A 23652-nucleotide genomic window follows, 5' to 3' on the forward strand; every position below is an offset into this window, starting at 1 on the left:
AAGGAGCCAGGGTACTAGCCAGAGCCCTATCGTGCCCTGCTGCCTCCCACAGAGGCAAGCCAGGCCCTGCTTGTGCTGTCTGTCCGCTCAGACCACAAGCTCCCCACGGGGAGGGCTGAGCTGTGTCCACTTCCACGGCCCCGTGCCTCACGCCAAGAAGATGATCAAAAATGCTTGAATGATGGGGCGCCTGGGTGGCTCAGTTGGTTGAGCGACTGCCTTCGGCTCAGGTCATGATCCTGGAGTCCCGGGATCGAGTCCCGCATCGGGCTCCCTGCTCAGCAGGGGGTCTGCTTCTCCCTCTGCCCTCTTCCCTCTCGTGCTCTCTGTCTCTCATTCTCTCTCTCTCAAATAAATAGATAAAATCTTTAAAAAAAAAAAAAAATGCTTGAATGAGCGAATGCCTCCTGCCTGGATGCCAACCGAGGGAGCCCTAGGCTAGGAGGCTGAAGACCTGCGTTCGAGGGTCAGCTCTGCTATGGACTCCCAGTGGAGGGGTAGCTAACCAGAGAACTGGTTACAATGGAGGGGTAATAATTACAAGGGAGGGGGAACGGAGACACCCTCGAACGTGACGTAACTGTAAAGCAGGCCTCCGGGGCTCTGTGGGGGGCTCAGCCTATGGCCTTGGGAGCAAGGGAAGGGGCCCGTGGGGGACCGTCTTCCTGGGGCTAAGATTTCAGGGAAACACACACACCCCCGGACCCCTCCACCTTTCCTATCCCACCACCTCCTTCCCACTCCCACTCGAGAGAGCTGAATCCCTGCGCCAGGACTGAAAATGGAATAACCCTCTCTCCGTAGAGCCTTTGCTCTTAGCTGGGCTGTTTAGTTGGCCTCCCTGCACTTCCCACCCAGCACGACCATTGGGCCCTCAGAAACTCTTGTTCCCCAGAGCCAATGCCCCTTTCAAGTGGGTTGGAATCAGCTTCCTGTGGGCACCTTCCTCCCACCTGCCCACCCAGGGCAAAGGGGGCCCCGGCAGGGGGTGGGCACGGTCTGCCTGCATAAAGTTCTGTGCTGTTCCAGCCCCCAGCTCCCAGTGGACCCACGGTCCCTCCATCCAGCTGGCTCTCTCACCTCCACATAAAGAGACTATTTGTATACTGCCGATGGCAGAGGGGCTGGAGGGACAGTGTGGGCCACGTCCCAGGCCAGGTGGGTGGTGGCAGAGCCTACTGGCAAGGGTCTCACCGGGACTCAGCAAAGCACAGGGCGAATGGGCTCTCCACTCCAGTTCCCAGGCCACCCGTGCCCCCGGGGAAGGCCAGGAACACGGACCCCTCGGAGTTCTCGATTGCCGGTGGGGTGCCTGGGGGCGGAGGGGGGCAGCCGCACCCCACCATCAGCACCAACCCTGGCAAGTGCTCGCAGAGCTGGCCACTTCCATCCTCCAGCCTTTCCAGAGCGGCCCCTCTGCACCCAGGCCTGGGCTCTGGAAGAAAGGGAAGGAGAATGGAAGTTCCTGTGAATGAGCCGCGCTGGGTCAGGCGCTCTCGAGGTGCTTACGGGGCATTAGCACCCTGAACCTTCCCATTACCCCACCACGTGGTTACCGTTGGCCACTTTCACAGACCCAGAGGCTTTCACAGATTTGGAGAGGTGGAGTGATTAATTCAAGGCCAAAGCAGAGCTGGGTGTTCTGACTGTTGTCTCAGGAGTTAATTTAACTCTGTTCAAAATTTCGACCTTGAGCCTTAAGTCCATCGGCCCATGAGCTCCTGGCACATAGTAGGTGCTCAGTGGATACGTGCTGAGAAGGGAAGCACAGCAGAGACCCTCTCTCCAGGGCTGTTGTCACAACCTTCCCTTTGCTTCCCAGGGAAAAGGAGAGAAGATAAGCAGCTACTGTGTGCTCCACGCACATCATCTCCTTTAATTCTCTTCCACTCCTAAGCAGGTGGGTGTGACTTACAGAGGAGGTGCCATCATCAACCTGAGGTCACCCTGCCATCGGCAGCGGAGCCTGGATTCTAACTCAAGACATCAGGAGTCAGACAGGAGCAAAGCAGTCAGCCTACCTCTGGGCCTGACTTGGAATTCAACTGGGACAGAGGATGGGGTGCCCCCTGGAGGAGCCTCCCCAAATTCTCAGGGCCAGCCTGTCTGCACCACCCCCACACTCTCTGTCTTCTTCCTGGGTCCTCAAGGCAGGGCTGGCAAAGCTCCTCCTGGCCTGTTTTCCCTGGGGGAGGGCAGCCACAGCCTCCATCCCTTCCAAGATACAGACAGGAGGGAGGCTGGGAGACCCCCCAGAGGAATGTCTTTTCTTGGGCCTGCCCTCCCGCCCGCCCCAGCCCCAGAATCTCTGTCTGCTTCTGATCTTCCCTGTCCTCCATTCGGGGAACCCTGGCTCAGCGCCCTCTGGGTCAGCCCCCACTCCGGACACAACCCCTGGCCTCTGCCCGGAGCAGGCCTCCTGGTGGGACAGCCTCCCTTTCTCGCTGGTCTGCCGGGCTGCCCCATGGCAGGTGGCCTCCCAGAAGCCGGCACTCCGGGCAGGCTGGGGCAAGGACAGTTCTGGGCCCACAACCTTGTACCCCAGGTCTCTCCAAACATTGGGCCATTGTTCCATTGTTCCAGTCCAAAACAGAGGGTGGCTCTGTGGCCTTGGGGCTGAACAAAAACCTGTTTAGCGAGGCTCTGCTCCTCCCATGGAAGTTCAAGAATTTGACCAGGAGCCTGGCTGGCTTCCTGGGAAGAAATAAGCTGAGGAGACAGGCCTGAGCCTAGAGCTGAGAGGGGGCAGCAGGGAGCAGGAGACCCTCAGCCTGCCTCGTGGGCCCGCCACACGCCACTGGTGTGTAAGCGGTGAGCCCTGCCAGCCACAGGCTGTGAGCTGGCAGCAGACAGACGCGTGGGACGCTAAGCGTGTGACAAGAGAGAAGCCCAGCAGCCCAGCCTAGCCTCTGCTTTCCCTCTGTGATGGGGGCGGGGGGGCAAATGTGTGTATGCTCACCCTGCCATGGGCTTGGGTAGAGAGCAGAGGGTCAACCATAGTTGGGTTGGGACGGGTACAGCCTGGGGACCGTGACTGACAGACCAGCTTCTGGCAGCCGTGCCCTCCCTCCCCGGGGGAGGATGACGCAAGCCCCGGCTGACCGCACTCACTGGTGCCAGACTGTCAACCTCCCCACAACCCTTGGGCACAGGTGCCATGGTGATTCCCACTCTACAGATAAGGAAACTGAGGTACAGAGAAGCAAGAGGTAGAGCTGGCTCCTGAACCCAGACCAGTGACTCCAGGGGGATCAAGAATACTCTTCACTTTGCTCCCATGACTGTGGGCAGTTTTATTGACAATTTTGTTAAATGGCCTCAGGTTTGTTGGGGCCCAGCCACAGAGGGCCAGGCCCCAGAGACGTGAGCTCCCATGGTGGGAAGGACCCAGGAACAGATGCGTGGGATATGGTCAGTGCCACCCCTGTGGCAGCCGGGGGTAGCCTATAGGTCGGTTTTCCAGAAGTAGGACTTAGTCCTGTGGCAGGTGGGGAGGGGGGCAGGACATTGCTTCAGGTGGAGGGGACAGCAGGCCTGGGTTTGGAGGCTGGCAGTAGCTGGCTGTACTCTGGTGACAGGAGACTAAGAATAAGGGCAGAGCTGCTGGCCCAGGAGGCCAGAGAGATGCAAAGGCAGGTCTCAGGCCTTTGTGTGTGTGTGTGGGGGGGGTCCTCATGGGGCTGGACCTCTCCCTGGTTTGACCCTTTCCAACAGGAATGTACATCAACCCAGGGCCCTGAAGACAGGCCTCATGGAGGTCCCTTTGAGAACCTTTGGGTTCACCCTTTAAATTAAATGAGAATTTAAACTTGTGAAAAGAGGCATTTGCTGGGTCATGTGGCTGACTCTGTTGGAAGTCCTGCCAAGCCAGCCTGGGCCTGCCTTAGCTCCCCTTTGCCATCGCGGACACCACATGGGAATCAGAGCAGAGGTACCCACTGCTTGGGGGGCCTCCTGCACCAGCGGAAGCCAGACCAGCGGATCCCTGGCCCCCCAGCCCAGCAGGGGGTCGGTCCTCCAGGGGCTCCAACACAGCAAAGCCTGGGAGGGCGGAAACGGCAGGTGTGGCCCCAGGACCCTGCCGGGCGGGCCACGTGCCCTGCCGGGTGTGACCTTGGGCACTGCGGGGGTACCAGCTGTAGCTGCCAGGAGGCCAAGCTCTGCTGGTTGTCGGAGTTAACCCAGGATTGGTGTGGCACTGGAGTCCCTCGAGCTCCAGGGGTGCGTCTTTCTCTGCCTCCTTCAGGGTGTGGTGACTAAGGCTGTCCCAGAGTCCCCGGAGAGGATGCTAAGAACATCATCACTAGCTTCTCTCACCCACCCTACCCCCCGACCCCTCATTACCCTGGGGCCATGTGCCGCGGGCTGGAGGGGGAGATGCTCAGTTCCCTCCCAAGGTTGTGTGTGTGTGTGTGTGTGTGTGTGTGTGTGGTGGGGGGTGGGGGGTGGGGGTGGCTGACAGGACGGTGCCCCCATTCCCAGGCAAGCGGGCCTGTTCAAGGTCTGCCTCCCCGGCTTCTCAGCTGTGTGGCCTGGGGCAAGCCATGTACCGTTAGGGCCTCTGTTTCCCCATCCGCTAAACAGGGACAATATTACTGACTTCAGGGGCGGCCTGAGATTTAAATGAGATAATACATAGAGTACAGAGGAAGTAACCAAGAAAGCTAACATCTTCCTTTTCCTTTCTGCCCCCCCATCAGGGCACTCACACATGCATACACATGCATACACACATATGTACGCACACACACACACACCTGTGGGTGTTCCTATTCAACCACTGGGCTTCCCCAGAACACATCTTCCTCAAAAAGAAATCAATTGTCCAAGGGGCCAAGGCTGGTCTCCATGTGCCCTGGCCAGGTGGGGACCAGGAGGGGGCGCTTCGAGGAGGGGGCCGACTTAGGCAGCACGAGCCGAGTGCGTGGTTAGGGCCGCGTTAGGCGCGGCAGCCGGCAGCCAGCCTGCCGGGTTTGGACTCCGGCCCTGCCGCCTGCCAGCTGGCTGATGAGGTAAGCTACGCTGGCTCTCTGGGCCTCGATCTCCTCCGCGGAGTCCCGTCACGGGCTGTCTCCCGTGTAAGACTATAACAAAGGCTGAACGATCAGTCTTTCCTCTGGCAGATGTTTTCTGAGCACCTGCTCTGGGCGCCGGGGATATAGTGTGAAGAGGACGGGTACAAGCTTCCGCTCCCCCAGAACCGACATCCCAGTGACAGGGACCGACAGTCACCACCGTGTGTGGACAGGCCACGTGTGGACAGGCCATGTGTGGGAGGTGATGCGTTCTCCCCAAGGAAGGATGAAGCCAGGAAGGGGAGGGCAAGTGCCGGGGGATTTTAGCCGAAGGCCAGGGCCCGCCCTGCTGCGCAGCGGTTTGAAAGACTGGAAGGAGGTGTGGGAACAGGCCAAGGGGCTCACTTGGAGAGGGGCCAAGGGGCCCAGGCAGAGGCAAGAACCAGTGCAAAGGCCCCAAGGCAGGAACAGGGCTGCCAGGGGTGGGCAGCAGCCAGCAGGCCAGAGCAGCAGGAGAGGAGCCCGGTGGGGGAGCGGCAGAGGGTGCCGTCGGAGGGAAGGGAGGGCCAGGCTGAGGGGGCCCTGACTCTGAGGGACGTGGGAGGCATGGGGGATTTTCAGCAGAGGAGCCACATGATCTGACGCATCTTTCTAAATGATCCTTCCTTCCGCTATGTTGAAAATGGACCACAGAGAGCACGGGCAGAGGCAGGGAGGCCGGACTCCATGGGAGGACCATGATAGGGTGGCTCGGGGTGGCAGCAGGGGAGATGCTGAGAGGCAGCCTGGGTCCGCAAACACTCCGAAGGCAGCGTACACCAGACGTGCTGAGTGGATGGCGGGCGCGGAGGGAAGGGACGAATCTGGGCCAGGGTTTGGGGTTGGCCCAGCAGCCGGCGTTCGTCGCGGGAGGCAGGAGGACGGGAGCTGCCTTCCTGGGGTGGCTGCGCTGGGTCAGGCTCACCTGAAGTGTCCGTCTATAAGGAGCATCCTTTCCGTGTGGGGCTGGTGGTCTAGAGTCAGGCTAGCTGTTCAGAAGAGGACCCTGCTCTCCCCCCACAGAAGCCCCTGAGCGGCCTAGGGTCAAAGCCGAGGGGCGCGGGCCTGCTCCGCCTCCCCCGCCAAGGCTGGGCTGCCACAGCCTTGCCTTCCCAGCAAGATGCGAAAGGGACCCAGCTCCCCCCGCCCCCAGGCCCTGTGCACACCGCAGGGCTCCTGCAGCAGCACACTTGAAAGAGCCAGGGGGTTATCTGCAAAATTCCAATTAAATCCACAGGCTTTGATAATTCGATAAGCTGCTCTACAGTCGCCCCCGAGTCAAAATACACTGATACTTGATCCTGTGTTTATGTTTCAGGATGGAGGGGGAGGTGTACTGCGGCCGGCGGGGAAGGTGCAAGCAGCTCAAGACAGGGGGGTGCGGGCCCTTGGCTGATAAATCGTCAGCCTGTCAGGCCAGGGTCACCTACGGGTCTGGGCTCTTAACGGCAAGCACACCGTGGTCTGGAACACACGTCTCTCTTGGCAGTTCCTGGAGGCTGAGCGCGGCCAGGGAGGAGGAGCCCTTCAGAACTGTCTGTCCACAGCTGACCCTACTTCCTGAGCCTCAGGTCTGTCTCGTGCTGGAGGGCTTCCTGGTCTCAGGCCGTCTCTTGCCAGACCAGCTGTGAACCAGCCCAGGTGGCTGGCAGCACCTCAAGAAAGAGGCCGATAACCCCACTGCCATGGTGACTCGGAGGCAAATGCTTTATGACCCCTCCCTGCAAAAGCCAGGCTGTGATCTGCAGGGGGGAGTGTGCACCGAGCCACATTCCATTCTGTTCTACAACCTTCCACGAACAAAACTGCTGAGTCCTTCCTATGGGTGGTCTTCATCCACTTGTTATCTCTGTCAGCCCTCTTGACCATTCCATGAGTCCCGCGTTATCATGTGTTAGGGATGGGAAAACAGAAACACAGAGAAGTTGAGCCAATGGCCAGAGATCACCGCCTTGAGTGGCAGGCCCTGACCCCAGAGCCTGGCTCTGCAAGGCCATGCCCACTGCCTCACCAATGCACCACCGTCTCCCCACGCCTGGCTAGCATCGTTCCTGAGGGCCTTCTGGAAATGGGCAAAAGGCCAACCTACTGCCATGAGCGCGTAGGTAGAGAGGTGAAATAGGACCAGTTTATGTAGCTGGCTGGCAGAGAACGGGGCTGAGGGGCACGGATCAAAGGCAGCGTCAGTGATTTTGTGGCGATGGACCTGCTCCTTACCCGACAGCAACGATCCCTCTCCCCTCTGGTGGGCCCGTGATCATATGGGACTTCAGGGACCATCGCCTGGGGAGGGACATCTCTTCTCTCCCCATGGAAGGCAGAACGGAAAGGAAAGGGCAGGCTGTGAGAGACCATCACAGCTGGATGGACCGGGGCCACTGCTGGGGTCTCAGGAGCCTTCCTCTGCCGAGAGAGTGAGGACGGCGAGGGCAGCAGCACGGAGAGCGACACAGACAGGCGTCAGGACCCCAGTCCCCCGACCCCTCCCAAACCAGGAGGCAGGCGGGAGCAGTGGGAAGAGTACAGGCCTCTGTATGAACCTGAAGAATCTGGGTTCAAGTCCGGGCTCCCGCTGTGAGCCTCTGCTTCCTCATCTGTAATGTGGGGATAAGAATCTAAGTCCTCTCTCATGAGCCTGACACACAGCAGGTGCAGTGAGAGCAGTGCTTCTCCCTCTGGTGGAACACACATTTCTATCTCGTTTTGTTGTTTACGAAGCTCTTGCCCAGCCCTCATGTCCTCTGACTTTCACAGAGAACCCCTGGAGGCAGCAAGAACAGGGATTCATCACTAGTCCCTTTTTCACAGGTGAGGGAAATGAAGCTCAGGGAAGCCATGGGAGTGACCTGCCTCGAAGTTGTGTGGCTAGTAAGCAGCAGAGCTGGGGTGTGAACTCATCCTATTCTCTGTAGCTTTCAACGAGTCTGCCTTGTGACCCAGTCACTGAGGAGTTTCTGATGGTTTGTAGCATTTGCTCGTTTCTTAAGCCCGTGGCAGCCATCAGAGAGATGGCAAGACTCTGGGCTGGGTAGGTTTTTCTCCCCCCGTGGGTCCAGGCCATTCCAGGCTCTTGGTCTTCTAGTATGAGTGAAAAGAGAAGGCCCCTTTCGGCAGGACCGCCATGTATGGGTGTGCAGACGGTGCGCTTTACAACCTCCGTGGATGCTGTTCCCAGTGCAGTGAATGGTGTCCCCAGAGCCACGCAATGCACACCCTTGTCTTCAGACTTCTCCTCCCCGTCACCAGATGGCCTCTGGCCCCTTCCCACCTGTCCCACATCGCTCCTCCGTACAATTCTTCCCCTTCCCTCTGGAGTACCCACACCCTCTGCGTCTCTGCCACCCATCCTGGTACTTTAAGATTTTAGGGGAAAAGAGACGTTGACTGAGGTGATCTAATAGCACCCCCGACAGTCCTCTCCCCATCCTCTAGCCAACACACTTGCCTGCCTGCCTTCTTCTGCTCATCAGCTCCTGGTGGAAACCAGAGTTTTGTCTCCACTGAGAACCTAGTCAGGTGAGGGAACTGTTCTGAGCAAGAGAGGGTGGCCCTCACAATGGAGTCTGGTCACGTGTGTGAGAAACCAGCGTGACTGGGTATATCATCCTGACACCAGACCCAGAGCATCCTGATTCCAGAGAAGAGACACCTGCCTGGTTCCCCATTTCTCCCCAAACATGGAAATATCAGCCAGCATGGGGCCACTGGGAATCAAAGATTTGGGTTCAAGCCTCCTGCCTGTCACATACCCAACCAGCTGTGTGACGTGGGGAAATCACCTAAACTCACTGGGACTCAGTTTCCTCCTCTGTAAACACGGCTACTAATGTCTATTATGAACTAGCCCAGGAGTTACTCAGCAGGCGAGTTCTCAGCCTGGACAGCACATGCCTCCCCGGGCCTGCATTGCATCTGGGAGCTTGGTAGCAGCAACAATTAAGAGCAATGACTGCTAATCCTGGACATCTGAGCAGAGGGACCATTAGACTTTCTTTTACCTCATCTGATCCTTACACTAACATGTGAGCTAGAATGAGTGTGCAGGAAAACCTGCTCCCCAAATGCAGAGACACCCTTACTTGCCAGCCCTGGGGTCAAGGGAAATGAGGAGCAAGCTTTGGCAATAAGAGCCTGGGGAATAATGGTCCATATCCCTTTGGTCAATCTCCTTTTCCTTGTGTCTCCACATCCTGAGCCTCTCCAGGCTGCCCTCAGCTTTGGCCCACACCTCAAAGCACACAGAAGAGACCTGAGTTACCACTTACTCTTTCGGGGGGTTGACATCCTCCGGTCGGGCCTCAAAGAACCGAAAGACTTCATCACACTGTGAAATGTGGGGGGGGCAGCCGGACAAGTGCCTGTGGAAAGACAGGAAAAAAGGGCATTAGGTCTGATGAAAACCCAAAGCAGGGTCACCCTGGGCTGTCAGTGACGGCAGAGGCTCAAGGACGGTGCCGTGGACGACACAGTCGACCAGCCAGCCGCCCACCCAACCAGACAACTCATCAACAAATCAACTAATCAGCTAGCTAACAAAACAGCTCTCCATCCATCCCATCCACTAGCCAACCAGCCAATTAATCCACTAACCAACTAGTCAACTAATAAAAATAACTCATCGGTCAACCCCAGTCAATCTATCAACCATCCAGCCAGCAATTCAACCAACCAACCATTCAACCAGCCAGTTCGTCCACTAAACAACCAGCCAACCAAACCAAAAACAGGGTCCATTGATCCCTAGGGCTCAGGGCCCTCAAGGAGCTAGTCATTCTGCATGAACCCTGAGAGAATTCTCTCCTGGCCACAGAGTAAGCCCAAGATCCTTAGCCTGACAACCCAAGATCTTATTCTACCAGCCTCGTCTCCTATTAGCCACATTCCAGGATCGCCAGATAGTCACTGTCCCTAAATACTGACTGCACAATTAATTATTTAATGACAAGCAGATAATTCTAGCAAGGACAACAGGGGGCTGTGACAGAATCCGACGGGACCTAGGACGATTAGCAGAGAGGGGGGTTTGGGAAAGACACTTTGACACTGAGAGGAGAAGATGGTCACTGGGTGGGGATAACTGTCCAGGTAGGAGCATGGGCCGGCTGTGAGCTTGTTCTCCAGGGAGTCCTGAGCATCTGCTGTTGGAAAGTGAGCCGTGACAGCCAGAGGTGGTCAGAGCTCCTGCTGCGCACCAGCGCATTTTCTACCCCTCGTAGCCTGGGGCACCGGGGACCCCTGACCTGCCCAACATGGAGGCGGGGTGGGGGTGCTGTCGTGAGACCAGGTGAAGCCCTGCCCCTGGCCACTCCATTCCGTATTCAGAGAAGATACTGGAATGGTTCTTTAGTACAAACAGACAGGAGAAGTTGCTGCCAAAGCAGGGCTGAGGGCCCGGGCCAAGGGAACTCTGGGACAGGGCCAGGAGAAGGGAGAGGGAAACTTGGGACTGTGGGAATTGCAAAGGACTGCTCATTAGGAGGCTCCAGGTAAGTGGTCAGCTGAACAGGAGCCTGTCATGTGCCTGTGCCTCCCTGGGCCCCCTTCACTGGGGCCGCTTCAGGTGCCGTGACCCGATCTGGCAGCTCCCCTGTACCGAGGAACGTGCTGGGGCTTCCATGTGCGGAGTCACTGGGAACCTCATGATGGTCCTCTTGAGGGCAGACCTCAACCTTATGTTACTGATAAGGAGGTGGAGGCTCAGAGAGGCCACGTGGCCTGCCCACAGGCCCTGTCAAAGGTGGGAAAGAACTTGCTAGAAGGTAAGCTCCATGCAGTCGGGATTCTGTTCTGTTGACTGTGTGTCTCCAGATCCCAGAAGAGTGCCTGGCACAGAGCAGGCAGGCAAGAAGTATTTGCTCAAACGGATGAATGAAGAAGGGTTTTGCTGTGCCAAGCCCAATACCCAACAGTAGTGGGACATGATAATGGGGCAAAAAAAAAAAAAAAAAAGCACATGTGGTCTTTGACTGCAAGAAGAGAAGTCTAATGTTAAGGAACGGGGAAGCAATTGTTCAATTCTTCTCTGAGCTGGTCAGGAAACCATGCAGGTGAGGCACTGAGCACCAGGCATCCCACCACGATGGTCCTTTTTGATGTCATACCCGCACCTGGGCAAGATGAGACAAGACCCGACTGTAGCAGGTAAGACAACACTAGGCAACTCACAGCTGTTCTTTCTAGAGCCCATGGCTTTCCCAGGGTCTCTAACACATCCCATCCCCACGAACAGCCAGGAAACAGAAAAGAAGGGAAATGAACATTTAATGGGCAACTACTGTGTTTCAGGCACCATCCTGGGCCCCTTGACCTCACTCATCCAACAAACAGTGAGGGCTTTTCAGTGTGTGCGTCTGACATGGGGCTCTGCCGGGGGTCCCAGGGATGAGTCAGACGCAGCCTCTGCCCTTGCCAGAGCGCGTGTGATGACGGGTCGCTGGAGGTAGACATTCTGTCCTGGAGGCAGACATCCTTGCCTTTGTTTATGGCGGGGACACTGAGGCTATTGTGCTAATGTGCAGAATTAGAAGGTAGAATGGGTGCAAACTGCCCCCAAAGCGTCCAGGTTTTCACTTAACCTACCTAACCTGTTTTCTCCCCCAGGGAGGGTAGAGGGAAAAGGAAAAGAAAAACTGAGGAAGGAGAGAGAAAGAGGAAGATAGAGAGACACAGACAGAGAGAGGGAGAGAGACAAAGAGACAGAGACAGGTAGAGACACAGATGGAGAGACAGATATACAGAGAGAGAGAGACGACAGACAGGGACAGAGGGAAAATCAGGCCTGTACGCACAAGGCAGAACCTAAGGGCTGGGCTGGGCTGGGCTGGGCCGGCAGGACACAGGAGGGAAACCATGACCAGGGACCCGGGCTGCGTGCAGACTCACTGCCAGGGTGACCTCCCTGCAAGGAAGAGGGAAGGGGGCCAGGGCAGGTTTCCAGCCGGCCCAGAGCGCTAGCACCCTCCCGGCTGAGCACACTGCCACCCACCCGTGGCGCGGGCCCCGGCCGGCTAAGGGCTCACGCAGCCCCAGCAGCGAACACAGGGGCTCTTCATGCCGACAGAGACCGGCATTCCGGGGGCAGAGGACGTGTGGGCCGTGAGGGCCTCAGACAAAGAGGCCTTTTGGTCGAACCACCGAGGCATCTTTATTTAACAGAGAGCCCCGGAGGGAGCCGCATGGAGGGCTCATCCTGACTTCAGGCTGACGAGAGGCTCTCAGCTCAGGGCAGCTCCCATCCGTGCTGCCGCCAAGCCCTGTTCTGGCCAAAATCATTTGGCAGGAGGGCTAGATGCTGAGCAGTCAGTCCCCGGGGCCTGGGCCAGTGATGACTGCCAGAGCTGGGGAACCCCCCAGTCCAGCCGTTCTGAGAGGAGCAGGTGGGGGCCATACATGAGTATTTCCAAGGATACCACCCAGGCCTAAAACTCTGCCATTGGACATTCAGGATTTCTGCCATGGGGTGGTTAAGTCGGGGCCTCAGGGCCAGCCAGCCAGGTTTGAGTCCTGGCTCTACCATTCATGGGCTGTGTGATTCTGAACATGTTGCTTGCCCTCTCTGAGCTTAGTACAATGGGTTTGACATGGCACTATCTGTTAGGAGGCTAAGTGAGACCATAATGAGGAGGAGCCTAGCACAGTGCCTGGCATTGAGTAAACATTCCGTAAATTTTAGTTGTTGCACTATTGTCCTTGTTATTGTTCTCTAGGTGAGTGCAGTGAGGCATACTAGGAAGAACACTGGCATGGGAGTCGGGAGACCTCAATTCGAGTTCCAGTCCTGCCCCTATATACTTGCTACGTGAGCTCACCTCACCTCTCTGGTTGTCATTTCTTCTAGGATAAAGCAGACTAGCTCTGGAATCTCACGCTATCTCCTGGAACACCTGTTTGAGAAGGTAAAATGAGTTTTGTGGGCACATGTGAAATGATGCCTTGTAGATGCCCACCTTGGTCATGGAGATCACCATGCTCATTAGTATAGCAAAGGCTCTGAGAAGTCCTGCAGGGAAGAAACCTATCGGGCTTTGTTTAGGTCAGCATTTATTAATAATCTTGACATGCTGGGGGATTGGCTCATTTAATCATCACATTATGACTAATTCCAGTTTTACAGAAGAAGCAAATAAAGCACAGAGAGGTTAAGAAATTTCTCAAGGCCAAACAGCCAGTAAGCAAGACTTTCAGTGAGGCCATCCGAGTCCAGAGCCTGTGCTCCGTCTGATCTTCCGGTCTGTACTGCCTCCAGCACTCTACCCACAGGTCTCTGATTATAGAGCAGGTCCTCCAACAAGTCCTACTAACAGTCATGGAACACAGCTGGGACGAATCCAGGCTACGGACATTCTGAAATTTCTTCCAGCTCCAACAGCCCACGGCTCCAGCACTGCAAACAGCACCGTTATGAGTCAATTCAGTGTCTGACCTATCATTCAATCTGACCGAGCCTCTCGATTCAGGTTATGTGGAAAAAGCTGTAACGAGCATGACCTCCCAGGCCTCAGCATCTAGGGAGGGGGCATTGCCCCGTGGGGCTGCTTAGAATATGCAGGCCCCTGTCCCACGTCAGTTGAGCTGACTTCAGTCCCTTTCTGACCTTGCCATTCCATGGTCCAGGGGGTCCGTGAGCTGGCTAAGGGCAGATCTGGAGAAACGAGGCAAGGGAAGGAGCCGAGGGCAGTGGGTGCCTAGGGCTGGGGGAGACTGGTGAAGAGGTGCTAAAGAGCCACCCAGGTTTGCCATCAGCCAGTCCTTCCAGTGCCCCCCTTCCCCAGTGCTAAACTGCCCTGAGGTCTCTAGCTCCTGGCCTGCCCCACACCATTTTCTGGGAGCCACTGACATGGGCCACCATTTGCACTGTGTCATCATTCTAGAAGACGCATTTTCAGATAAGAGAGAGGGTGGCTGCATTGTGTACCTCTGAGACCTCCACCCAGATGCGGCTGACACAAGCCTGGTCTCTCCAGTGCGGTGGCATGGGAGGGGGCCCCAGGCAGACTGTCCTCAGACCTTCTTCGAAAGGACCCCCCTCCACAAAGCCCACCACTCTGGGTAGGTCTGTCCAAGGACAAAAAAGTTTTACATTTGGCAAAACAACCGTGGGCATCCTGCTCTTTCCACGGGATCAAACATTTTCCTCTTTTTAGGAACATCATTTTGATTTCTGATCAATGGAAATCTTCTGGGGAAAAGCCCAGGGACTAAGGGTGGGGTGGGGGCGTGGCACAGGGGGCTGGAGTCCCATCCATCTGGCCGCCCACTCCCTGCCCCCAGCCCCACCCCTGGGCTGCCTCTGGCCTGCCTGGACTGTTTCTCCTGGATCCCCATCTAGGAAGCTGGGCTCACAGAACTTCTGTAAATCAGTATTTCAAACACAGGAGTTCTCTTTTTGAAGGACGGAGCTGCAATCCTTTTGAAATGGAAATAGCGTCTCGTTCTCAGCAGCAAGTGAAGAAGCCCTGTCACAAGGGCTCCTTGTACATCGGGGCTTTGGGGACATGTCACCCTCCTGGGAGGTGTCCTCTGCTTGTGTGTGATCTTTGTATCTTGTCGGCAGATATTGGCTGGACACCCACATGAGGCCAGGCTTCCTGCTTGTTATTGGAGACACAAAGATAACAGATGTGGCCTTCAAGGAGCCTCTGGTCCGGAGAAGGTGGACAGACAGAAACTGTCCTCCTATGGAGGATAGGTGTCCTGCCTGGAGGCATGCACAGTTTTCTGGGGTGCTCGGCTTTCCCTGGGGAGTCAGGGGGCTTCTAGGAGGGGCACCGTGGGAACTGAATGCATCCCCAGGAAAAGGACTAGCAGGGGCAAAGGGGTGGCAGCCTAAGGGACTCTGGCTAGTTGGGAACGGCTGCACTTCTGATGGACTGGACTGCAGGGCGGGAGGTGAGGCAGGTGCTGAGGCCTGAGCAGCACTTGGAACGAGCCCACAGAGGGCCCAGCCAAGCCCCTCACAGGTTCTTGTGGGCAATGGGGGCTCCTCTGAGGGTCTTTAAGGAGAAAAGGGACACAATCAGCTTTATCCCAGGCTGGAAATCCTTTTCCTGGGTCTATGTGGGCTAACAGAGATGGAGAGATTCTACCAGTTGGGTTTCCCCCGAGTACCAGCCCACTTGGAAGGCATGAACACATCAATCTTCGCTCTCTGCCTCAGTCTCACCATCAGCAACACTCCTGGCCCAGGCCAGCCCTTAGAATGAGGGCCACAAGAACAGTCAATCCTATATCCAGGACTGAGTATAACAGGAAGCCATGGTGCTTCTTCAAGGAGTGTGTTTCGGTTGGGACACGAACCTTTCTCTCCATTAAGGTGAAAGCCAATGATGGGCCATGCATGGTGGGAGGGAGATGCCTGGGACTAAGAACCACCACCCCCAAACAGTCTCAGTTTTTCAATCTGGGAAGTGAGGATAAAAATGAATGAGTCTGGGTGATGTGGAGGGTGGGCCTTCAAGGCTGTCCTTCAGGGCTGACCCCCCTCCCCCGGTCTGACTACAACCAGCACCTCATCCCTCCCACAAAGAAAGACATTGATCCTGAAAGCAAGTCTATCTTGGACAGCAGAATAATAGAAGCAATCTCAGCTTTTTGAGAAAAAAAAAAAAAAATTCTAGTTGCACCCACCAGGAAATGGAGACTTGTATAAACGTCATTACTATGGCAAAGAGCGAGTTGATCATTCTCAAACACTCTCTCTCACTGCCCCCCACCCACCCCCTGCCCCGGGATATTTATTTTATCCCACAGACAAACACTGCAAACATGTATTTCACATGCAGGAACGGGGTAAATGGAGTCACTTATAAAACGTTAGTCGGAGCCCCTAAAGTATAGCTCTCGCTTGTTAGTGAGATGAAAGTCTTTGACTTTTTGAGGCCACAGAACCATTAAATATTAACCGCATAACCATGTTGCCCATTAAATTAATTTATGGAGTTAAAGAAATGCCTTTGGAACCCCTCTTGATAGACACCCAGCCCTCAAGTGCCACATAAAACAATCACCTGGCTGGTGCTCGGTAAATTTTCCGTGACGCCCATCCAATCTGCTCCATATATGTTTAAAATTAACACTGAGATTTGGGCTGTGAAACCACCTCTGGGCAAAGGGACCGGCTGGCCGGCGAGGGCAGGGAGCCCGAAGTCTGGGGAGGTCTACCGCACGGTCAGACTTTCCACGTCTGAGTCCTGGCAGAGGAGCTGGTCGCTCTGCGTGCAGAGCCAGCTTCACAATCTTGGGTGCATTTGAATCCCCAGCAAATCCCGGCCTGGGAGTCCATGTTGTCTAACAGTCCAAGGAAGACGTTGGCCAGCCAAGCAGAGCTGCATACTCAGGGTATCGGAAATAAAAACCCCAGAGGTTCTCAGCAGTGTGTCCAAGGACAGACATGGACAAAGGAAAGGCTGGCCATGGAGTAGACCGTACATGGCACTGATCATGGAATTCACAGAGGGGGCCAGTGATGCTGAGCGAAACTTGGATCCCTAGTGGCCATAGATTGGACCATCAGGAGGCAGAACTGTGATGTGCAATGCCGGGGTTGGGTGGGGGGAGGGCAGTGGCTAAGGACTGTTTCTGGCTTATCCCTAATGGCCATTCCAAGGTCATTCCAAGGTCTCTGACTATCAGAGCACAGATCCCAGCTTTCTAGTTCAGCAGAATGAAAGGTCACTTCTGCACTGACCTGCCCCCCTGCCATTCCCAGAGTAAATTAGAGGCCTCGGAGACGGCGGGCTGCTTGCTGAACCCCTGACGCTGCTCCTTGTTGCCTGGCTCTGAGCAGCTCTTGTCTGGGCTAATCAGGTTAGGAGGCCCCGCCTCTTGCAGACCCCACTTAAATGGCGCCCCCGGCCACCAGCAGCAGCACCACTGGGGCCCCACAGCCCCCCTGAATCTCATCCTGATTCAGGAGTCCTGTTCAAAGCCTGATCCCCGTAGATAAGATGTTATCGGTTTCCTCCTCCGGATGGCCCAGGACACACCGACTGCAGATGCCCTCCGAGGCTGATGTGAGCCATAAATCCCCAGCTGGGAGAGGCCTCCCCCCGCTTCGCCCCCTCCTCCATGGGCTGTGCCCATTTATTTAACTTCTTGGGAAAGGAATAAAGAGAAGTAAGAGCTCAGGTGGCAGCCGTCAATTGAACTGGAAATGGCAAATGCGCTTTAAAGAGAAAAATGAATATTGATCTGAAGAAGAGGAGCTTCTCGCGTTAAGGGATTTATCATGGGGAATTCTTTTTAGGTTAAGGCAGAAAGTGTGACCAAGTATAATCAGCACAGCTACAAAATTGAAACTTGGGTTAATGCAGACTCTATGGGAGTGCTCGTCTTCCTATTGGCTTGGGAGCACCAGTTAACACATTTAGCAACTTGCTTCTTATTTAAACATTTTTATTGCCCAACATAGTGTTTCTGAATCATAAAGTATTAGCACATAAAGAGACCCTGCAGCCACAACTCCACGTAGGGACAGAGCATTTGAGAAGCGACAATCACTATGATACACATTCTCCTGTCCAGCCCCCTTCAGGAGCCCTGCAAGGGAGCCGTCTTTACCCTGTTTTATACATGAAGGAAACTGGGGCTCAGAGAGGTAGACTAGCTTGCCCAGAGTCACAGAGCTAGTGGGGGTGCGGGGCAGTGGGATTCGATCCCACCTCTTCCCACCCTAATAGCAGCACTTGCAACCAAAGACAATCCCACACTTGCCTCTCCTCAGGATTCTTGAGTCAGACTCCACAGCGGGTTTCATTTAACTAAGAAATCCTATCTCCATGAAAGCCAGTGGGAACATTGAATTGTTTACGCCTTGTAGTAATAATAATCAAGAGCCAGCGCCGACTGAATACGTCCCCTGTGCCGGACGCTTGCTGGTGCCTGGCCTGTGTCAGTCAGTTCCTCTCCTCCCCATGACTGCCTTCTGTGGGGAGCTGCTCTTCTCCTCCCTATGACACAGATGTGGAAACTGAGGCTCTGGGAAGTTAAGTGGCTTGCCCAAGTTCACAGAGCTGGTGCGGGTTTTGAACCCAGGTAGCCTAGCCATCCGGAGGCCAGGTGCCAAGGCTACTGAAGTGGGAGCCTGTCATCTTCACTGCAGGGGTCCCGGCCTCTAGTCCGACTGGAAAGACAAATGGGCTCTTCCTCATGACATTGCTGACACTCTCCCATCTCTTCTTTGGCACTGGCTGTTTTCATGCTCCCGTGGCACACATGCCTCTCTGTGTGTGTGAGTGTAAGTGTGAGCACTTGCACGGCTAAAAATGTGTACATAAACATCCGTAACCATCAGGACTTCCGTGAATAAACAAACAGGCATTTCAGAGGTTTCAGGTGCTACTGAACTCAGAACTGATTCCAACAATTCTCGTCCCAAAAGTAATTCAAAGCAACAGCTCTCCTGTGTCCAGGAAAATGTCACACACAGAACATCCCGTCGGCGGGAGACCCGAGCTCCCAAGCCGCTGGAAGTGATTTAAAATAGTGTTTTGTAAACATGGGCATGTCCTGAAAGAAGTCAAGTCTCAGCTGTGATCCCAAGGCCCTTGTGCCCCAGAGGGTGGCCCAGTCACGAGTGACCCCTCCCCGAGGGACACTCAGACACTGCCCTGGCCTTTCTGGGCGTCAGGCCGCACCTGCTAGACCACAGCAGGAGGTTTGGGACAGACGGCCCTCCTTCACAGATGCACAGACTCTCTGGCAGATGGACCGCCCCCGCCCCCCGCCCCCCCACCTCCAGACACAGCCTTACCCGGCAGTACTCGTCGATGGGCTTCAGCCTCTTCACAGCTACATCCCGGATGTGGCTTCTCCGGAAGAGGATTTTGCCTGGAAGAGAGACGCTTGTGAGCCGGGTGATTCTGGGGAAAGCTGCCATGGGACGCGGGCCTCCTGCCCTCCCATTCCCCTCTCCCTCAGCTTCTCAGCGTTTTAGCTGGCCACCAAGTGCCACCACATCTGCCCCTTGTCAAGAAAACAAGAGAGGAGCAGTCACCTCTCCCAGGGGGCAGGAGGCGCCCGAGGCTGAGGGCCCAGGACCTCTGGGGCACGGGAGCAGCCTCCGAGGCTGCCATCTTGGCCAAATCACCTTGTCCGGGTCTAATGGCAGGATCGATGGCCTGACGTGGGCGGGGCTCCCAAGTGACCTCACGAATAAATACAAAGGACGGCCCAACCCACACGCTGTGTTTTGTTCTCAGGCCCTTCCCTCCTTGAGAAATCGGCATTCATTCCTGCCAGCCAGGCAGGAATTCCTAGTCTTAGTTTAGGTGGGTGGCTATTTCCAGGGCGGGTGCGGGCCAACGCCAAGGGAGCACGGCGGCCCCAGCCTGACTTTTCTCCAGCCTCTCTGTACACACAGCCTCTAGCAGTTCAGGCCATGGTGCAGACGGGCTGGTACACCCCTCCGCAGGTATGGGCGGGGCTTACAGGAAATGCCAGCCCCTCAAACCTTCCCAGCAGGCTCTTCTGAGCTAGCCCAATTCCATTTTAACAACTAGATCAATGCATAGTCCTTTTCAGCCGGTCAACTTAGAATTTGAACTCCTTGGTCTGACTCTCAAGTCCTAACACTGTGCCCTGTGGCCATCAATGTCTAGGTCAATGCCCCCTTTTTAGAAGGCCTACCTTGATTGGCCAAGCTGGGAGTAATCTCCCTCTTTCCAGAACATCCACACACTTTGTCCATTCCTAAGGCATGTGCCCCATTCTGCTGTATGTTATAGGTATTTGACAGCCTCCTTCCATCAGGGGCCTGTGTGGCACATCTTAGAACCCACATGGCTCAACAAGTGGCGAAGTGCTGGTCCTAGAGGTGTAATAGGCATCTGTTGTCCCTGTCTGCCTGATTTCCCTCTGTAGAGCCTCTCTCCTCCATTCCCAGTCCCTGTGGTTCAAAGGGGCCAACCACACTCCCTGGCAACAAGGGAAGGCATGTGACCCAGCCCCGCCAACCAGAGTCACAGTGATTGGCTCAGAGATGGGCAGGGGACCCGATCTGCCCCAAGGAGGGTCAGCCCTGAGACTTCTGCTAGAGCCCTTTCTCTCCCACAGTCGCTGAGCTGGAAGGATGAAAGCCTGGAGCTTCTCGTAGCCATCTTTATTACTGCCTGAGAAGGAAACCTCCTGAGAGAAAGGAGCGGTGCCTGGAACAAAGTAGGTGCTCAATAAATGCTTCCTGAACGGTTGAAAAGCAGAGTAAAGAGATGACAAAGGGCAGATTCCTTTGACATCATTTGAGCAGCTGGAGGACATAGCTGTTCTGAACCCAAGGTCTACTTGGTACCTGTCACATGTGTAAAGCAAAAAAATTATTTTTTATTGCAACTAGTTGGAGATGGATTTTTATCACTTGCATCAAAGGAGTTCTAATTAAGATAATTGCCATTGCATGTGAACAAATATGTAGCTTGTATATCAATTCACGTGAGCTTCTTCTATCGAGGACCTAGGGAGGTACTGAGCGTTGTCGTGGTTTAGGCTGTTTCCCAGAAGCAGACCCAGAGATGAGGCGCATCAGTGGTTTACTTGGGAGCCGTTCCTGGAAGATACCAGGGGGGGCATGGAAAGGAAGGCAGGAAAGGGAAAGAAGTGGTACCCAGCCAGCTAATCCCCACGGGGAGCTACAGCTCAGGTCCGCTGCAGAACTCCAAGGGATAGTAAAACGGACTATACCTCAGAGGTATCCTGACTGAGGGCGAGTGAGGAGCATTTATCACCAGCTCCCCTCTTGGGACCATCTGAGAGCATCCCATCTCTGGCACTTCAGCCGAGTAGGTTTGTGAGGCTAAAACAAAGCCCCCGGCTGCTCCCATGAGCAGCCTTTGGAGATAGAGGTGAAGGGTGGGGGTCCAGGGGTGGGGGGCACTGAAGGCAGCTGCTTTCGCCTGAGCTCCAGGTCACCAGCCCTGTGTCTCACGTCCCCCCACATTGGGTGAGACCAACTCCTTCCTCCCCTTGGTACCACACTCCACTCAGCACAAGGCTTTGCACACAGCAGAAGGTGCCCCCCAGGTACCCGCTGGCCCATTCACTTTCCTCTCCTGGACTGTCCCTCCAGCTTTCTCCCCTGCCTTCCTCTCTGAAGCCCGGCACATGGGCCATCTCCCCGGCAGAGGCACGATCCTCTGCAGACTGGACAACGTCATCAAGATAAATCGGCTCTGCCACGTGTGTTCCTTTTGAAAGGAGATAAAACATGATTTATCAAGACACGGGAGACAGCCTCTTTTCCTTGGGGGAAGATGTCACAGATTTGGTATTCCTGGCCTCCTTGCCTCCTACCCCTTTTCTGGTTGCCTGTCGCCTTACTCCCCGCATGCCGCGGGGGCGTATGCGCACAGCCCTGGGGACGGCGCGGGCACCACACGGGCAGCAGCAGGAGACCTGCTCTCGGGCTGGACCAGATGCCAGGCAGCCCTGGGTGGGCTTTCTGAGCCCTCTGCCTGAGCCTCCTTCCTCGGGAGCTGGAGGTTCCCCCGGCCCAGGGACGCCCGTGGCCATGCGGCCACCTGAAGGACTCGTCTGAGCAGCAGAGGAAAGTGAAGGGGAGACCGCAGCGGGGACCCGGCCCGCAGACCTGGTTCTACCCTGCGCTCCTCCTGAAAGGAGAGGAAACACGACCTATCCATTCTCCAAAAATAGCACTCTTGTCCCTTCCCATCCTGGCGAGCGATGCAAAGGAAAGGAGGCACATGGGAGACAAACTGCCTCCCTCTCCAACGCCCTGATCTCAAGGCTGACCCCTCCTCTGACTTTGGTGTCCCCGAGATGTGGGGATAGGTACATAGATCACAAAAGACCTGATCCCACTGCAGGCAGAACCAGCAGAAAACTAATAGTTAAGGGACAATGAAAGCCTCCCTAAGGTGCAGAAGGCTGGGAGAAGGGAGGGATGGGGGTGGGAGAGGTGGGGAGACAGGTGCATGGGCTCCCCGCCCACACTGGCACGGCACCCCTACCTTGCCCCTCGCGCCCACCCCCTGCAAGTGAGGCCGCCCTGCCTCTGCGCTGGACACCTTCCACCCCCCCACCCAACACACACACACAAGGCTCATGGGTCTGTTGCTCAGGGGCAAATTCAGAGGAGAATTTCCATAGCAGCCATTTCCCGGCTGATTTTTTGGAACCCCAACAGGGCTTCTCTCCTTCCCACTGAAATCCTGACAGGAGCAACGTTTTCTTTTCTTGGGGCTTTGGCACAGGCCGCAGAGGATAGGAAGGGGAAAGAGGGAGGGAAGATCTGGAAGGAATTCTTCGGTCTTGACTTCTCTGTTAGGAATCCAGACCGCACTGGGAAAGCCATACCAGGGACCGGATTAAAAGGGAGAGAGAAAAAGAGGAGGAGGAGGAAAATCCCCATTAAAGAAGCCAAGACCACAGGGCATTAAAGCCCTCTTGTAAATGTAATTCAGCCTGTTCATAGCTCCTGCCAGAGTTTTCAAAGCCACGCAGATGCTGCCCCAGAAATAGGATAAAGCATCATAAGGAAGATTACACACGGGCCATGAAACAGACCTCAGGATGTAACTCATTCCTTAAACTGGAGAAGAACGCTGTCGAGCCTGATGGGGTCCAAGCACATAAGTGTAGGTCCTGCTTGCTGCCGCTCTGGGCTGGGCTGAGAAGGGAGGACAAGCAGAAGGAGCAAGGGGCCTCAGCAGGAGTCCTGGGTTCAAGTCCTGCCTGGGCCACAGGCTGGCTGTGTGACCCTGAAGTGGGTTCCTCCTCCACTGTGGCCTCTGCAGTCTCATCTGGAGGTGGAAGGCCTGGGGGTCCACAGCTCTCCCTCCAAAGGCCCTAAGATGTGCACAGTGGGGGTGGTGGGACTGAGAGGGACAGAGGAGGAACAAGACAAGCAGAAATAGTAGCCAAGTGCTCACTATGTGCCAGGCACATTCTTAGAGCTTTCCATTGGATTCTCTTGCTTAACCTCACGACGTTGAAGCAAACACTTTTTTTTTTTTTAAGATTTTATTTATTTACTTGACAGAGAGTGAGAGAGCACACAAGCAGGGGGAGCAGCAGGGAGAGGGAGAAGCAGGCTCCCCACTGAGCAGGGAGCCCAACGCGGGGCTTGATCCCAGGACCCCAAGATCATGACAAAGGCAGACGCTCAACCACCTGAGCCACCCAGGCGCCCCAAAGCAAGTACTTTTATTATCCCTACTCTGCACAGGAGATGGTAGCTCAGAAAGGACTTGTCCAAAGTAACACAGCTATTAAGTGGCTGAATGGAGATTTCAACCTGGGATCTTGGAGCTCACATAGCAAGGGGGAGAGAGAAGGCAATGAATCCGGAGTTCTTTGGGGTCCGATCAAGTAAGGCCTTGAGAGCCATCGTGAGGACTTAGGATTTTATTCTGTGTGTGATGGGAGCATTATCAACAACTCCACCCTGCTAGGGGCTATGCTGTGGTCTGGGGAACAGCTGCTTTGGGGGCTGACTGAGAACTGTGTAAGCAGTAACTGTGGATGGTGGGATACGCCATGGCGTACCACGTACAAACAATCCTGAGGTCTCTGCCTATCCGATACAAGCAGACCGGTGGAATGGACCAACAAAGTGGGAAGGAGAGGGGACCCCAGTGTCTGGTGGGCT

At 55.5% G+C, this 23652-nt stretch overlaps 1 protein-coding gene across 1 annotated transcript in view; it reads right to left on the bottom strand.

Moving 5' to 3' along the window:
* SH3PXD2A (SH3 and PX domains 2A) overlaps window positions 1-23652 on the bottom strand; it is a 237123-nt gene that overhangs the window by 100107 nt on the left and 113364 nt on the right. Inside the window, 3 exon segments of the mRNA XM_044916140.1 lie at window positions 9320-9396; window positions 9398-9412; window positions 18805-18881. Coding sequence (XP_044772075.1) covers window positions 9320-9396; window positions 9398-9412; window positions 18805-18881 — 169 coding nt within the window.

Source organism: Neomonachus schauinslandi, chromosome 6, assembly GCF_002201575.2.
Source record: "Neomonachus schauinslandi chromosome 6, ASM220157v2, whole genome shotgun sequence".
Taxonomy (NCBI): domain Eukaryota; kingdom Metazoa; phylum Chordata; class Mammalia; order Carnivora; family Phocidae; genus Neomonachus; species Neomonachus schauinslandi.